We start from the raw sequence: 18,711 nt of genomic DNA, 5'->3' as shown, positions 1-18,711 counted from the left end.
TCTTGGCATCATTCATTGTTTAGGACATACTATGCATAGTTATAAGGGGCCTCTATACTTATGTTTCATCATTGGAATGGCTCAAATCTCCAACATTGGGAAGATGTAGACAATTCCAAGAGAGATCCAAATTTCATTTCTCCAAGACACTTCAATAGCCCATCCAAGGATGATAAATAGTCCATACAAATCTAAGAGAATACCCTTTCCTTTTGATGGTTGGGTTTGTGAACATGATGAGTGTATTGCATTTTTAGAAAGTACTACATAATGATTTGCATACCAAAAATATCATGTTTCACTTCACCAAAACATCAAGGAGGAGGTTCACTAGGCTCATTGACTAGAGCATGGTGATGGAGTTCAATCTAGAAGCTACATATTGTCATCAACCACCACCAGCAAACCTAAAACCATTCATTTATGCAATCTTAACAAACATGGATTGTGATTACATGATTCCAATTTTGGAATAACATTATAATAGCATGTTATCATATAATTTGTACATTAATAAACTTAATATTTGTACTAGTTGATTGAGAAAAAAAGCTATGTAGATAATCTTGCCAAGCTTTGTCTAGGCCTGATGGGCAATGCAATTTTGAAGTAAGCCCACCCAAAAATGAAACAATCTCAACAGAAAACTATGTATAAGGAGACTACCAAATTGCTAGCTTTTTGTCATGTGAGTCTCTTAGGGTGTGCATCCTTATTTGGATGTAGAAATCTCCTATGGGATAAAAACATACGAGTGCCTTATGCATGAAGTCAATGCTTTTTTTGTTAAAGGAGCTAGATTCTATTGTTTCATAAAGGTGCTTAAAAACATTGACCTAAAGCCTAAGCAAGCAAGATTGGATTATATGCTCGGATCTCAACAAAAGGTAGTCCTTGATTGTTTGATAGCTCTTTGATTCATGTTTTTCAAGTGAATTTTGCTAAAATATGCGAGATCTAGAGCATGGCAGATGCAAAACTATGGAGGTTGAAAGAGAAAGAAGAGACTCATGAAGACATTGACCCTGACAAAGACCAATTGTCACACAAGTGAATTAGGTTCCAAGATTGAGACTTGGACTCATAAACACAATATTGTGCATTGGCAGTGACAAAACACTTTACTGGAAGGAAAAGAGTACTATCATTGCATTAGAAAAAGAGTGCAAGTACAATGCTTTATAGGAATTGAGTGGTGGTACTTTCTCCTATTGTGCATATGGGATTTTGGTCTTGAGCCCTCATTGCTCCTTACAAAGGGATTGAAGTAGGTGTGATTGCAAATATCTCAACACCCCTTCTCAATCACAACCAGAAGTACAAAGTGTGTAGAGGCTTTAGTGAAAGCAACACCTGCAAAGTGTGGGCACACCATAAACATGGCAAAACTCCAAAGGCTATTGCAAAAAAGGTGAAGTGTGGGTACCACAAACATGATGGAAATGCAGAGGCTATAGCAGGGGCCTCACAAAGTGTACAGAGGCTGTAGTACATGGCTTACTGAGGAGTTTACAAGTTTATCTCTAAGGCATTAGGGCTTAGGAATACAAAGCTAAAAATTTCTATCTGAATAGAAGGACGGATGAGGTTTGTCCTATTGGTGTTCTTCTTCTTCTTCTTCCTTTGCTCGGTTTTATTCTTCTTCTTTGACTGCAACTAGATGGGCCTTTTGGGACCTCTTTCTAGCGTGGTAGAACTTATTGCTGTGTTTGGTCCTTTTGCAGAAGTCACAGAAGAGTTGATCCCTCTTGCCTTTGTACCTGTTGCCAACATATAATGCATGTTCATCTCTAGAGGTGCTTGGTTATTCCTTAGTTTTTAGCTTCTTTTCCTCCTCTAAGAGTGATGACTCGATCAGGATTTGGCATGTTGATTAAAGCTGTTGATACATTATTATATTCAGGAAGGAAAACTCTTAAGTAGAACACCGATGCAAACATCTTCTTCCATTTTAATGTTGATTCCTACAAGTTGGGTTAGAAGTCCTTCCATGTAATTTAGATATGTGGAAAGTGATGAGCTGGACTTCATTTCAAGCCTAAAAAACTCAATCAAGAGACCATACTTTGATGATTTAGACTGTGCACCAAACAAGGTGTCAAGTCTCTTCCATGTATCCTATGAAGTCTCATAGTTATGCACATGGTGGATATAGCTATCATCTAGCTCCAATTTGATAATGGCCTGAGTCTTATCATCATTCTTTTTCCAAGTGACAGCAAGGTCTACATCACGAGGCTTCTTTTCTTTTTCAGTGGTAATGTCCTAGAGGCCCTTCTTCATCAAGATGAGTTTTATGCAGGTCTGCCACGTATGAAACCCGACTCCTTTGAAACGGGCATCTGGAGAGTCTTTGCCCATGTTATAATTGCATGAACAGAAGCAAATCAACTTCATAATTATCATATTTAAGTAGCAAAAGAGTTGGTTGAGATGTGTCAAAAAACACAAGTGCTAAGAGCACTAAAATGAGTGTCAATAGACACTATGTTTCTTCCTTGAGTCTTCCAAATCTACAAAATCCTTCAAGTTCTTTCAAATCCAAATCTTTTCCTTCTTGATTTGATGTTGGGACCTTCAAATCTGAGTGAGAGTGGGTTGTTTCAATTGGCAAGAGAGAGAAAGTGATGAGATTTTTGAGCTTGGTGAAGTTTGGCTATGGAGTCATAGTTAGGGTTTCTGGGGGTAGCCTGGTTTTTCTGACATTGCACGAGCTATACTTGATCATTTTGAATATAATTTATATGAGGATGAAGCTTACTTCAAGGGCTATCAATGCCCTATGGTAATGGTTGGGATTGTGCCCTGTAGAGAAAGCAGCAGCATCGCAACTTGATCAGGCGCGGCGCAGATTTTGATAGAGTGACGAATCTTCAACATTGCTAAAGCCTATGACAGCCAGTGTTGCAATGTGATGTGCCATAGAGAAGTGCCTGATGTTGAGGAAGATTTCCCTAGAAGACATCATGATGAATGGTGGCCTATAGTGTGAGATCCATAAGCTCCAAGATGTTTAGGTACTGCCTGGCTATGGAGGCCACAGGACAGATCCTGAGAAAAATGACAATGCTAAGGCTATACTTGCCCAATCTCATTGATTGAGATGCCAAGGAGGAGCTCTGGAAGCAAAAAGACACTTCTCTAAAAGGAAGTTCAGAGAGATTTGACCTATGGAGAGAGATATGAAAGCTTCAATCTGAGAGGGTGTTGCTGGCTATGGCAACCATGAAGGCAAGCTTGAGGTGGAGATGGAAAGTGAGTTCATAGGCTAAGACTAAGCTGAGTAGAGATGGATCAGAGGTGAAGAGATACTAAAATGAGCTAAGCCATGCTTAGTTGTGCTCTGATACCATATTAAAATATGCGGGATCTAGAGCATGGCAGATGAGGAAGCTAAGGAGGTTGAAAGAGAAAGAAGAAACTCATGAAGACATTGACTCTAACAAAGACTAATTGTCACACAAGTGAATTAGGTTCCAAGATTGAAACTTGGGCTCATAAACACAATCTTGTGTATTGACAGTGACAAGACACTTTACTGGAAGGAAAAGAGTACTATCATTGCATTAGAAAAAGAGTGCAAGTACAATGCTTTATAGGAATTGAGTGGTGGTACTTTCTCCTACTGTGCATATGGGATTTTGATCCTGAGCCCTCATTGCTCCTTACAAAGGGACTGAAGTAGGTGTGATTGCAAATATCTCAACAGCCTTTAGGTTAAATGCTTTATCACTTTGGTAACTGGTCCTATTATGGGCCATACCTATCCCAAAGATAAATTGTTTGGGTAGATGAATGAATGAGTATATTATATAGTTATTGGACTAGCACCCTAAACTTAGGTGATGTTAGTTCATGTGTAGCATATGGTTATATGTGTTAGCTGGACTATGTTGTTATGCATTGGGCAAGTTTAGTCCATAATTGTTTGAATTTTTAAACATGTTGATTAGACTATGTGGTCCTTCATTAGGCAAGATTAGTTCATGATTGTTTGATTTATGTTGAAATAGACCAACATACTATCCTATATAGGCAAATGCTATCATATAAAATTTCAAAAGGTCGTGTGGAGGTGTATTGCCTTTGTAGTTGGTCAGTCAATTTTCTTAACCAAGTAGACAGATTATCGATATGATTTAGGACATGTGCACATAGTCTAATATAAAAGTAAAATGGTTTCTATATAGACAAGCACCCAAACACATGTGAGCACACATATATATTTATATATATTCGTGTGTGTGTGTGTGTGTGTGTGTGTGTGTGTGTGTGTGTGTGTGTGTGTGTGTGTGTGTGTGTGTGTGTGTGTGTGTGTGTGTGTGTGTGTGTGTGTGTGTGTGTGTGTGTGTGTGTGTGTGTGTGTGTGTGTGTGTGTGTGTGTGTGTGTGTGTGTGTGTGTGTGTGTGTGTGTGTGTGTGTGTGTGTGTGTGTGTGTGTGTGTGTGTGTGTGTGTGTGTGTGCGTGCTCATACTTGTAGACATTACACATGTCTGTATCTATTATAAACTCATCGTTTGATCATATGTTAAATCACTTGCTTTTATGCATGTAATTATACATGCACATATGTGTGCAAACATACACAAGTTGTTCACGTGAATATATGTATCTTTATATTGTGTATGTTTGTGATTGTGATTGTTCCATTGTACCATTTTTTGTTTTTCTTTACTTATGTAAATATGGTGATTAAAATACAAAAAACAAAACATCCTATCACAAAAACTAAAAATTTCAACAAGCTTGCTAAAAATTTTAGAAGGCCTACTAAGCTTTTTGTAAGTTACTAGGTTACTCTTGACTTGGTCACAAGTGAAGAAAAAATAGAGTGATCATGTAAATAAAGTTCTCGCTTTAGCGTTTTGTGAAAAATTTTGAGCAATTATGTAAATATTCAACCTTGTCTACAAGAATGTGGCTCCTGAATGCTTCTCTCCTGATCCCCTACCTATCAATGTAAAATAAGAAATTTATGCTATTGACAATATTGTACTTAGGCTTCTATCACTATGATTACCATGTGAAACTAGAACTGAGCAACTTTTTTCAAAGCAACCAAATAGAATTTGTAACTTAGTTATGAATAGGGATGAGCCTTACGAATATTCGAGTATCAAGAGATTTATCAACCATATAGCACAATATGATTACGTATTTCAACTCCACAAATGTAGTGGTCTCCATTTAGATAATGATGTGTACATTATTATTATTACTATTACAAATAATGCAAACGCTTGTGGCATCTCCAATGAGTTTTTTCCTTAAGTTCATTAGGTTCTTATTCTCCAACATATGTATTCCATAAATTTAATTAATTCTTGTTATTCAATGTTTATTTCCTTAAGTTATTTTTATTGTGGTATTAAATTAGAGATTTTAAGTATTCAATAACTACTTATATGGTTTATTTTAATTGTGACTCAAGTAAAATTATTATTCAAACTCATAAACCAAAATGTACTAACACATCTAATGTTAGTTGACATGCTTTAGCAAACTCGTGTTTGACGAAGATGATCACATCAAGCTAATGGAAGAACAAAAAATTATAGACAATAGCTTTAAGTCATTAGGAAAAGTAGGTCCATTCTACCTCTAAAAGCCTCTGATGATAGTGCATTTGAGTATTTACTTACATGCACTTTGAAGAAGGTGAGAGAGATATGCCCAAACCAATTCTTAGGAGAAAAGCTTTTCCATGTCATGCAATTGTAAAGATACGGCACCGTTGAACTTCTTGGATGGCTAACATGAAAATTTGGCAAAAGTTCTTCTCAAATGCTTTGCCAAAGTTGATAGGGTAAGGCCACATAATAGACAATTTCCTTTGTACCTAGTGTAACAAATACACATCCATCATATACTTAAAAGGAAAGTGAATTGGGCAAAGAAGCTCATCTACATAGGAAGGGCAAGTAGTAGGGCTATCTCTACAAGGGGAAATCAAGAACCAAAATGCGTAATCTCAATAACAATGACCCATGAACAACATGGGCTTTCTAGATCGAGATGGTGGAGAGACTCACTAAAGACGTTGACATGCTTGATAGAGAAAGAGATAAGGCATGAGTTAGTTGCATTCGAATCAAGTATTGTATGAGTTAAATGTGTCCTTGATGTTTTAATCGTTTACTTTGTAATTAGATCCTGTACAAGTTAATTGTGTTCCAATTTTGTACTACGTAATTGTGTTTTATGTGTTCAAATTATGCATGAACTAATTATATACATTTTAATCATGTACTTTATATTCCAAGTGTGTTCTAGTTAATCCTATACTTCACATTTAAATCATATGTGAGTTTACTATGTTTCAATCATGATCTAATAATGTATTTAATGCTTACGGCACGTATGAATTAATTGTATTTCTGTTGGAGAAATTGAATCAAAAACTCATAAACTAATTTCTGATTGCACAAAATTGAAGTGAGATCCAAGAGAAATTGAAGAGAAACATGCATAAAGAGAAGCACAGTATAAATTAGGTGCAATCCTCCTCCATGCATTGGGAGGGTTCTCTCAATGCATGTATTTATAAAGTTTTACTAATCTTATGCCCAAAATAGCATATTGCATCTTACTTTATTCTCATTTTATGAACTATTCCCCTCTCCCTAATGTCTACAAAACATCTAAAAATCTATACAATATCTTAGGCTCAATAATAATAATAATGCCCAATCTTAGAAGCATACAATAAAAATGTCTAGCGCTTCATGCACACAAATACATTATCATGCCAATATTATTTATTGATGCTTTATCCATCACTTTATAGATTTCATGAATTTCTCTAATTTCTCAATCTAAATATCTATCCACCACCAATAACATAAAATACATTAATCCTCATCATGTCCAGCTTGAATAATGCAATCAATGATATATCTTCACACATGCAATAATTCATGATTGTGTAGCAAATCAACAAAAAATAAAAATCTATGTAAGATGTAATAATCAAGTCACTTTACATCAATGATCAATACATTAATATTAATTAAAATTTTTGGGAATAGAAAAGAAATTGTCTTGAATTGACAAGATAATGAAACAACATGGGTGATTAGCCACATGTAAGTGTTGCCTTATGCAACATATTGGCACTAAGTTAACCAAGAATTAAAGAAGAAATAAAACCCCAAGAAATTAATAATGCCATCAATGAATAGGTGTATTGCCTCAGGCAATAAATTGGCACAAGTATAAGTGACCATGTATATTACAAACATTGCCTCATGCAGTGTATCATGCGGCATACATGTGAGTGGTGGGTTGAAATTAGATTATCATAAGTTGGAGAAAGAGATGTTTACTAAATCCATTGGGATTGTTCTATAAATGGTTCTTATATTTGACTAAATATCAATGGTATTCATGACCAGTGCTATGAGTAATAGTTTTATCATGGCCAAGAATGATCATAGTGACTAAGATCTCGATATCTTCTTCAAGAAATGGTGGATTATCAACTATTAGAGTAATAGAAGGGTTACCTTTAAATATTTTTAGTAAACTAGTATGAAAAGAATTATGGAGTTGTTAATGAGTTGTGATTCCTAAATGAAAAATACTACCATCAATCTTGTGAATAATTCTAAAAGGTCCATAATATCTCGAAGAGTACCCAATCTTTTAAATGATCTGATAGCTTAGTAATGGTCCATGTTATTATGGTTGACCGAAATATCATAGCTTTATAATGTTTATCTTATCACAATTGTGATTATCAGGTCTTATCAGCAACTTCATAGAATGTTTTCGTATGGTCATGTGTTACATCAACTTCTATGAATATATTGATGGATATAGTGGACATGGGTGTAGGAAATTTTTTACCATATAAAAACTCAAAAGATGCACATCCACTAGCCAAATGAGGCGTGTTATTATAGGCAAATTGAAAAACAAAAAGATGTTAATCCTAACAAGCAGTATGGTCAATAGCATATGACCTAAGAAGATAAAAAATATTGACATTTGTTACATCAGTTTGGTTGTTACTCCCAAGGTGGAAAGCAAATATAAAATCCATTTTTTAGCCTAGATTTTTGAAGAGAGTAACCCAAAAATGATTGCAAAAATGGTCATCTTGATTGATAAGGATAACCTTCAGAAAACCATGATGATGAAATATGGTGTCAATAAATAGTTTAGCAACCTAAGGTACATATAGGGACTTTTTAGATTATATGAAATATACTTGTTGATCAAACCTATCAACGATTGTCCAAATCATACCATCATGGGATGATGTAGTAGGTAAACTAGTTATGAAATCCATAGAAATTCGCTCCCATAGTCCATTAGGTATAGGCAAACATATAAGTAAACCATGAGATTTTCCATGATGACATTTGATATGTTGACAAACAGTACATTCAAATATATACTTGGTGACATCATGCTTCAAATCAAGCCAATAAAAATATTATTTACATGTAGCTAATGTAGACTAAATGTTTGTATGTTCCATGTATAAGGGTGCATGCATTTCTTCCATAGAAATGTATGTATAATTTGTAGCTACACACTATTTCTTTTGGTAATACAAACTCCATTTGCATATGTATAGTGATAACCCTATAAGATATAGTTACACAATTTCTTTGGGTGAGACAAAAATCCATAGTGATGGCCCTAAGAAATGTAGTTACACACCATTTCTTTTGGTAATACCAAAATCCATTTATATATGTATAATTTTTTTAAAGATATGGTATTTTTATTTTGAATTACAAAAATCATTCTTATTAGATGCATATGTAGGAATCATTGAATCAAAAGTTTGAATTTCAACTATAGAAATATGATTTAACTAGACATTCTTAATATTATCAAAGGCAAGAAGTGTATGATGTAATAAAACGTTCTCATGAGGTCTATAATTAAATACATTGGCAAGAACATTAACATGCCCAAGATGATTCTGGCTTATAGGATGAAAATTTTGTGTAAAGAAATCCCAATTAATAGCTTATCAGATTATAGGATTAAATACTGAAAAGGGAAGTATTTAATAGCCTGTTGATCAATTCTAATAAGAACTTTGGACCCCATAAGATAATGTTTCCATATGTCTAGAGCATACACAATGACTTGTAACTATTTTTCATATATACTAGAATTTTTCTCAAAAGGTTTGAAATTTTGGCTTGCATAGGCAATAAGATGATCATTTTACAATAAAAATGTACCTATGCTAGATCCACTAACATCAGTCATGGCTAGAAAGAAAAAATAGGTCAAAATTGGACATTTAGCGTACATGAGTATGGATCAAGAAATACCTTATTGTATCAAATGATTTTTTTTGTTTAAGCTCACAATGAAAAATAACATTTTTGTGCAATAGAAGTGTTAATGGAAGAGCTATCTATGAAAAAAATTTCCTAAGATTTCTATAGAAATCAGTTAAGGCAAGAAAGGAATGAAATTTATGGACATTTTTAGACATAGGCCACTCATTAATGGTACACATTTCTTTGGGTTAACTTAGTATACTTTCTATAGAAACAATGTGAACAATACACTCCATTTGAATTTGAAATAAAGCACTCTTATTAGCATAAAGATTATTATGATGTAGTAAGTCAAATTTTTTATCTTTATGTTCATTTTCCAATTTACTAAACACTAAGATATTATCAAACGACGTAATGACAAAATGTTGATAATCAATAAAAATTTTATTCATGAGCCTAGCAAAAGTTGCAATTGTATTTGTTAAACCAAAAGGTATTAGAACAAACTCCTACCAAGCAAATTACCTATAAAAAGTAATTTCAATTGTGTCAACTAAATCCATTCTAATTTGATTATATGCAAACTTTAAATCAATTTTACAAGGATGACCAAAAGGCACACCCAATATAATATTTGAAGATTGTAAAGGAGCTACTGAGAAATTGTGCTTTTTAAAATAGAAACCCATGGTTATTTTTAAGCTTTTTATTTCTTGTGTATCATTATATCTAATTCCTTGAAAAGAAATTTGTCTTATACAATGATAGTATGGTCTCTAAATGTAGTCTTTAACCGATTTTTTGGAAATAAAATCATGCCATCATCATGTAGAATCCCATCATCAAAATCATTGATAAAACCTTTTGTATGAAGCAATATGTGTATAGATTTAGAATTACTTGATGATGGGTTTTTCTCATTGGCTACCTCTTATTGAAGTGAATTTGTCATCCAATCAGGTGTGTAGTCTTGAACCTCTTCTATCTTGTGGAGTTTTGCTGTAGTAATCTTTTGGGAAGGCAGCTTTACATGACAATTAGCATTGGACAATACATTAGATGTACGTGAAACTAGGCTTGTGTCATTACGAAAAGAATTGAAATACATTTAGAATTAATAATTATTGCTTACAAACTATTGATCATTTCCTTGTTTGTTTGTAGTTGGAATTATTTCTATGCATTATGGGTATAGGAGATAGCTTCATAAAACGTAGAAGGTTGAAGGTTGTTCAACTTTGTTTGAATTCTTAGTTGCAAACCATCCAAATATTTTCATTATAGTGTATCCTCAACAACATTTTCCAACATGAATAGAAGAAGAAGGCATTGCCAAAAGTTCTCAATGTATGTAGCTATAGTATCTTTGCCTTGCCATGAGAAGTTGCATCATTGCATCTAACCTGTAGGTGGAATTGTAGAGGCAAAAAATGATTCTTTTACCTTCTTGGACTCGAAGTTGTTCCATGTAGTGGGCATATTTATAGTGTGGTGCAAAACACTCCACCAAAGAGAAGCTTTGTCAACAAGTAATTAGTAGCACGCTTAATTTTTCACATAAATTTTCATTTTCAGTAATTAGTAGCACGCTTAATTAGTAGCCCACTGTTATTCATCCTCTAAAAATATATATGTGACCTCAACTAAATTATGTGAAAGTCCACTTCTTGTTGCTAAAGATAATTTCAAACAAAGGGAAATAGCCTTCATTGTCATTGGGATTCAATGCTTAGTGTTGTGTAGACACACTCTTTGTTAAAACTTTCCTTATTACTAATTATAGAAGTCGTATCACAACAGTGAGCTAGTGGTATTCTAGGATAGAAAAATGAAAAGATCACTTTGCATACACAAGTTATTGAGTCTTCTTGTACTCGACCAATTAGATGTCACATTGAATAAATCACTTGATAGGTGTATTGAGGGACAAGGGGCAATAGAGGTCTTGGAGGTTAACCAAAATTTAGGTTGTAAAAGCTTAGGGAAGTAGGAAATATGCCTTAATAAGGCTTGCAAATCCTTACAAGCTTATGAGCTTTTATAAGCTACAAAATTTGATCACCACATGTGATGAAGGGGATACTATAACACACACCCCCCCCCCCCCCCCCCCCTTCTTAGCCCCCCTCCTTCAATCATAAGTACAACAAATAAGAGAGATTATAATATCCTCCCCTCCTTTCAATAGTAAGTAGTCATGCTAGACCATCATGCAAATTTAGAAGTATGTCCAAATCACCGTGTTTTTTGGGGAAAGCAAAGACAACAATAGTATTGCGCTTTTCGAGTGAAAAATACAATACAAAGTAGTGCAAAGTACAACTACTATTAAAATTAATCCATTTATGGTGGTCTTGGGCTTTTCTTTCCATCTAGCCTTTAGAATTGGAACTTGAAAACCTCTCCCTCCCTCTCTCTCTCTCTCTCTCTCTCTCTCTCTCTCTCTCTCTCTCGCTTGAAATAAGAACTATTTCGAGGAAAAAGAAGAGATTTAAAACCACCTCTTTCTTTGAATATATGGATGGAAACTTGGGGATCATGTAGAAAGGAGAAAAAGAGTGGTTGTCCTTGTAAGACAACTACAAGACCCAAATATAGAGGAGAAAGCAAGAATTTAACTAGTGGGACAATAGTGTTTCAAACAACAAGCAAAGGGATGAAGCTCTGAGGATAGAGATAATGGAGAGCATCATGCACATGGTAGAACCATGGTCAATGTTCGCATGTCCTCCAATCACTGCTGAACTCTGACACCAATGTTAAGAAAATTGAACGAAAAACTAATAAACCAATTTCCAATTGCACAAAATTGAAGTGAGATCCAAGAGAAATTGAAGACAAACATGTGTCAAGAGAAGCATGACACAAATTGGATGCAATATTTTCTCCTCGTGCATTAGGAAGGCCCTCCCCAAAACGTGTATTTATCATTTTTTATTCATCTTATGCCCAACATAGCAAATTGTATCCATAGTTCATTCTATTTTTGTGAACAACTATCCTCTAATACCTAAATAATAATTATCTAAAACCCTATACACCCTCTAAAATTTAAATATATCTAAAAAGCTATACAATATATTGGACTAAAAAATAATGATAATGCCCAACCTTAGAAGCATACAATAAAAATGTCTAGATATTAGTATGCTAATATTTATTATGCATACTCTATCTAACGCTTCATAAATTTCATGATGTTCTCCGAATTCTAGATCTAAATATCAACCAACAACATAAACACATTAATCCTCCAAATGTCTACCTTGCACAATGCAACGAACATTACATTCTCACATGTAGTATCACAATTGTGCGACGAATCGATTGAAATTAGAAATCTATGTAAGATGTACAAAATAAGTCACTTTAAATCAATAACCAATAAATATTCATAATAGTTTCAATCGTATAATTTGTATTCCAATCATGCACAAGTTTCTCATGTACCTTGCATTCATATCATGTAATACGAGTTAATCCTATACTTTGATAATGAGTAATCACATACTTTAAATGTAGATTGAATAATTGCATATTTAACCCCTATCCCCCATCTTCTCGATCCTAAACATTTCTATTTAAATAATAAATTCATCAAATAGTTATTACTAAAACCCTTTCTACATCCTATCTTACTCGTAGTGTTATTTTTGAAACATCTTTAAAATGTCCTTTTTTAACTTATTGAATAATACCCAAAAAAAATTGTAATTAAGCTACTTATTCAATTGATTAATCTTTTAAACCAAAAATTTAAGTTATATGATTAATGAAACACTTAAATTTTACTTTCTAATTCCAAAATCAAACTTACATTCACTTTTTAAGGAAATAAAATCAAATGAACAAATTTGAACTTCAAAAAGGCTAACACTACAATATTGTACTTTAAGAGTAAAGTGTGAAACTGTTAATGTTTTAAAAAATTCTAAGATTCCGGTTGCATTTTTATATCGTGAACAAACTAAAATAAAAATAATGTTAAAACAATTAAATTGTTTATTACAACATTGTGCTGCGCTAATCATTAATCAATGAATAAAATTTAATTAATTCCATCACGATCCTTTTATCCAATTTAAACCTTTGATTCGGACGTCCTTGTAATCCCTTAAGATCAGGAGACCGATCGAGCAGGCACCTCACACTCCATGCTCAGAATCAGGTTTTCGCACGAAAAGATTCTCTCGCATGAAGAATCTCTTGAACAAAACAACTAGATCTCATAAGTAAAAGCAATGATTTAAGCGCACAACGAAGGAAGGCCACCCCAAAAGTCCAAAATCCCTAATAAACAAAAGAATACTCTGTATTAAGCACAAGGAGCAAAAGGTTTATTGAATTGCAATGCCCGTTTTATTGAATTTGCTTGATAAATCTAATCACAAGGAGCAAAAGGTTTTATTGCTATGATGACTACGGTCAATTTGAGGAGAATGTTAAAGAGGAAAGGGAAACAGTGAGAACATACGGAGAAGCTATTGGCCAATGTACTACTTGCTCATCAGAGGAAGCTCCCAGGCAGAGGTCACAAAACCCCTTACCTCTTGTGGGTACTACTTAGCTAGGAGTACATCCGAGAGAATAGATGGCAGAGAAGGTTCTTCTGTTACAAAAATAAAACGAATGAGGTCCGTTTTGGGAACTTGGACATGGCAATGCTTACAGCCTTAGAATTCAGCATTGCAAATCTAGTCTGCTATGGGCTCCTCTGTCAAATCCTAACTGTCTCATACCTACAGTGCTGCTCACTATCTTCCATGTAGCTGCACCGTTTTCCATCCCTGGATAGGGGGAACTTTGTGAACTTGATTACCGTGAGGATAATTGCATAATTTTATTCAAATCTGCTGAGAGAAGATTGATTGGCCAGATATCCTAGCTAGTAGCTAATTTGCATTTAGCTCACTGCTTGGGATTTAGAGTCTAGTTCATATGCACAGATTTTAGAAGACTTGAATTGATAAAATCAAGCAAATAACAACACTCACCATGAAGGAATGTGCTTGCTTTCACTTCTATACAGGGCAAAATGAAATGGGTGCCCTATTTTCAGTTTGTCAACATGACATTTTTAACATCGAGTAAGCTTTTTTCCATAGATCTATGATGATACTCTTTGAAAGAAATACAAGTACCCCATGTCTTTGGGAGGATCTCCTGAAACTGCCACTTTGACATCATTAAAGATCACCCACCTGCCCTCCTTCAGGATATGAGCAACATAGTGACCACTCTGAGTAGACATTCCCATATGGCTCACAAAACCCAGAAGCTTGTATTCTTGCCACACAACCAAAAGGAGTGTAAGGAGTAAAAAACTATCTAAATTACTTTCAAGCTCCTCATGCTACTAGAATCGTTTGCAAAAAGATATCAAAGTAATGATACTCACCACCTGCTCCATCATGATATGATTCCTCTGCCTCTGTGCCACCTGTATCAGTATCAACATCCATTGCGATCGATTCATCTGGATGGCTAAATATCCACTCGGCAGCTCTCTCCACATCCCCCCCCTGAAATAGAACATCAAAAAGTTAAGTATTCTCACCCTCCAGCAAATTAATTATGTAATCCCATGAAGTAATACTGACCACTGCTTTCAAAGCTCTTCTGGCCTGATCAGGTTGAAAACCAAATGAAACAAGTGTTTCCACATACTGCTCATTTACAGCAGTTTTACCAGTTCCACCCTTTTTGCTTGCTTCCACAGGAGCATCAATATCTGAAAAATAATCCACTATCAAATAAAAGAGCACCAAATGACAATCAGCCTATGAAACTTTATGTCAAGCAAGGGAATGCCTGGATCATCCATGTGAGAAAGAATCCATTGCATGGCTGCATCTAAGCCTGCATTGGAAGTGTTGATAACAGCTTTCTCACAACGTATCCGTGGGAAGCCCATCTCCATAAGTTGGCCAACAACCACCTCATCCACAACAGGACCGTTTTGAGTGGTGTCATCTTCCAAAGAAAACAACTATGTTAAACATGAAAAAGGAGAAAATATTGTACTGCACTTTAAAACCAATGTGAACAGATAGCAAGCAACCTTCTGGCAACAGTTCTTCATTTGGTTGCAAGCCTTTGCTTCTCAAATGAGTAATATTCAAATAATCCGGCACATCCACAAACACATCTGGAGTAAAGGCATGAGTAAAGCTTCATGAAAGAAAATTTGCCAAACGAAGAGCAGATGTTTTGGAAGACATGCCCAAAAACATACCGAGCTTCTTGGGGACCCAGCCAGCTTCCATTACAAATTTGCGCATGTGCAGCACCAAATAATCAGGAAAAGTAGCAAATCTTGAGCTTCTGTAGTGATTGAACAACAATGTCAGATGGAGAAAAATACTTCCCAGGAAAGTAAAATAGGGAATCACCACCACATCGCTTTGTATTCATATCAATATATGTTGGAAGTGTACTCACTTGATAGCTGTGGTTCTCCCATTGATAGCACTACTGTAAAAATCTAGCACTTGTTCAGAGGCAGCAAAGTTCTCCAAACATGCAGACAAAGGTACTCTTGGTCTGACTATCTCCTCATCCGAACTACTCCAAAGAAACAAAATGTGCACATTAATCATGGATCAAATAATGCTCTGAAGTGTATAACCACAAAAAAAGGAGCTCAGTAGTGAGTTACTTACATTTTCTCGCCTGCTGACTCTTTTTCTTGCTTCCTTTTCAAGTAAGCAGATACTTCATCTAATTCACATGAAACATGCTTTGAAAACACCTGTGCTATTAATGATAAAAGTTTTCATTTGAAACACCACCGATTAAATTGAACTCACCTTGGTTTATTGCAGCTTGCAAAGGAATGTTTAGTGACAAAACATTATCTGCCCTCCTATTGTACTTGACTTTGCCTGAAGATGAGCAAAGAATCCGTTCTTCCGCAAGGAATCTAAAGCAGCAAGAAGGGTCATCTTGCACATTCGACTTGTGGCATTGCTGTACTTGATCCAGAAGATGCTGAAAGTACTCTAAAGCATCCTGAAAGTCCAGAGAAATCCCCCAAGAATAGCAAAGAAAGCCACACAAACTAGTTAAGACATCCGGTCTCATCCACTGAGAGTCGAGACATACAGGCCTAAAGTCACATCCACTGCTACCAAACAAGTTACTAAGTGAGAAATAAGTAGATGCAAGCACAAAGTAACTGGATAATGCAAAGAGTGAGGATATAGTAGGTGCAAGCACAAAGGAAATGGAAATGGCAATATATCCAGAAGAATGCTGGTTCAACTGTTCACTGGTTCTGGATGCTTATATGTAAGCTTATGCGGGACTAAAATCATCAATCAACATATGCGCTCAAGAACTTGCACCACTTCAACTTTTAGGGTTCTGCTATCAAATGTGTGCTTGGCCATAGCCCTAGTATGCTCTATGCATGGATGTAACAGTGTATGCTCTCCTAATCCTGCACTCAAAACTATGGAAAAAAGAGTTGATTCATAAATGATTGAGTAATTAGTGGTGGTGTCATGTTTGTGGTTTTGCCAGCAGCGGATCCAGTGCCAAAAATGAGAACACATATTTTGATACAAAGAATGGGGAAAAAATACTCGCCAGAGTTTAACAGAAAACAGATTCCCCTTGACATTGAGAAATTTGGTGAAATCTGTTACACACCAAACTACTATGCAAACAGGGATACCGATAAAGGAAGTTGTACCACAAAGGTTATGAAAGCACAAGTTTGCCATATCAACGAGCTCAAACAACAAATTTGGTTATCAAGTTTATCACGGAACAAAGTTGTAAGCTTTGATAGACAGCATTGAAAAGCCACCACCATTAACTATGTGAAAAGATAATATAATCACCTGTTGTCGTGCACTGCTAAATTCTGGATGGCCAGTACCAATCAAGGACTTGAACATGAGAGGTGAAATGCCATTCTGTTTCTGGACAAAATCAATATAGAGAACACCCTGCATTACTAAAGAAAATAGACTTTGCACTTGCTTTGTTCATATACTTGCAAAACATGTCTCATAAATGGAGAGAGTTTTCAGAGCTTCTGAGAATAGAAGAAAAGCCAGCACAAACAATCCAACACGTGAAGAAATGAACAAGAGCCGATGATAAATCCTATGATGCAAGAAAAATAAAGATCAAATGTACATGAATAAAATGAAGCTGCAAGAATATATAAGGGCACCAGCACTGAACTCCATGATTTTGCCTAGAGAAGGCACTTTTATTAGCACACTTTTATTAGCGAAACTGGTGTGTCTGCATTGTTTTGATTAGAACAAAAATGGGGACAATGTTCCCTGTAACAAAATGGCCCAGAATGGACACAACAGTAAAATGGGTTTTTTGCTGGCCCAAATGTGGCAAATTAGTGATATTCTTCTCTATCTCATTGTCAGGACTTTTTCGGCTATGCAAAACTCGACTAGAGATGAAGGGAGGATACACAGAAAAGCCACAAGGTGGTGAGAACAGGATGGTCACGAGACAACTTCAACAATGACATTCAAGGCTAGTATCTTGAGCTCAATGAGGAGGTGTATTATCATTAGCTAGAAATTGGTAGCATAAAAGGCAAAATATCAAGACTATATAGTTTGAGGTCATTGATCTTGGGGGAGTATGTCTCACAGATACATACCTTGATGTAGTACCATGTTGAGCTCTAAGGTTTGACACATGTTTGAACTTTGGTTTTTGACATGAGAGACATATGATATGTCTATAGATATGGCTCTAAAAATAGTGACTTTATAAGCATGACCATAGTAACCTTAGTGATACGTTTGATAGCCTGAATATGGCACTTAATAATGATGATTGGACATGTGAAATGACATGTGAAGGCTAACCAAGATGATGACAACGGCAACAATGTGAAAACTAACATGATGAGACGGAAGAAGATTTGTTGAGCATGGAGTAGGCTGAGGCTGAAGATGACATAGTTATTGTTGATGTGGATGCTATTATTCATGTGTGATGGGCATGACGAGTGTTGAGTTCATAGAAACAGCAGTGGATCACAGAGGCGACACTAGACACACTGTTTTAGGCAAACATTATTCAAATCATAAAAGCATTAAAAACTTAGCTTAAAGAAGCCATTGCTTCGAGCAAGAAAAGCAAGGTGACATAATCACCTACCCCATAAATTGAAGAGCTTCAACAACCAATTTACAAGAAAGCACATGCACAAAGATGGAAAGAAAGCCTTGAGAAGGCTATAGAAGGGGAGTACAGGTGCTGTGTTGGACACATGGAAGTGATGAAGGGAGCAGAGGAGATGTTGCTACACCAGGACCACCAGTTCGTGGAGCAATGCTCACACATAGAGGTGACCATCGATTTTGTTGTGAATAAAGAAGAGGAGGATTGAGAAGGGAAGAGAAGGTGCTGCTGATCGTGGACTTAAACCCTGCTTGCACGTAGATAGTGAGTTGTTACAGGGATGTGA

At 35.5% G+C, this 18,711-nt stretch overlaps 1 protein-coding gene across 1 annotated transcript in view; it reads right to left on the bottom strand.

The window, feature by feature from the left end:
* Positions 1-13,658: 13,658 nt before the first annotated feature.
* The window catches only part of UBP14 (ubiquitin-specific protease 14), a 115,610-nt gene continuing 110,557 nt past the window's right edge, over positions 13,659-18,711 (bottom strand). The window contains exons 11-20 of the mRNA XM_087697873.1: positions 17,102-17,182; positions 16,064-16,265; positions 15,917-15,974; positions 15,696-15,818; positions 15,490-15,578; positions 15,316-15,402; positions 15,066-15,227; positions 14,855-14,985; positions 14,653-14,776; positions 13,659-14,540 (exon numbers count right to left, since the gene is read on the bottom strand). Of these exons, the coding sequence (XP_087553999.1) occupies positions 14,362-14,540; positions 14,653-14,776; positions 14,855-14,985; positions 15,066-15,227; positions 15,316-15,402; positions 15,490-15,578; positions 15,696-15,818; positions 15,917-15,974; positions 16,064-16,265; positions 17,102-17,182 (1,236 nt within the window). The 3' untranslated portion in view covers positions 13,659-14,361. The remainder of the gene's footprint in view (positions 14,541-14,652; positions 14,777-14,854; positions 14,986-15,065; positions 15,228-15,315; positions 15,403-15,489; positions 15,579-15,695; positions 15,819-15,916; positions 15,975-16,063; positions 16,266-17,101; positions 17,183-18,711) is intronic.

Source organism: Lygodium microphyllum, chromosome 17 (genome assembly GCF_053477565.2).
Source record: "Lygodium microphyllum isolate KBCC chromosome 17, Lygodium_microphyllum_v1.1.10, whole genome shotgun sequence".
Lineage (NCBI taxonomy): Eukaryota > Viridiplantae > Streptophyta > Polypodiopsida > Schizaeales > Lygodiaceae > Lygodium > Lygodium microphyllum.
The sequence above is the reverse complement of the archived record's forward strand: the minus strand, read 5'-3'. Positions and strand labels throughout refer to the sequence as shown.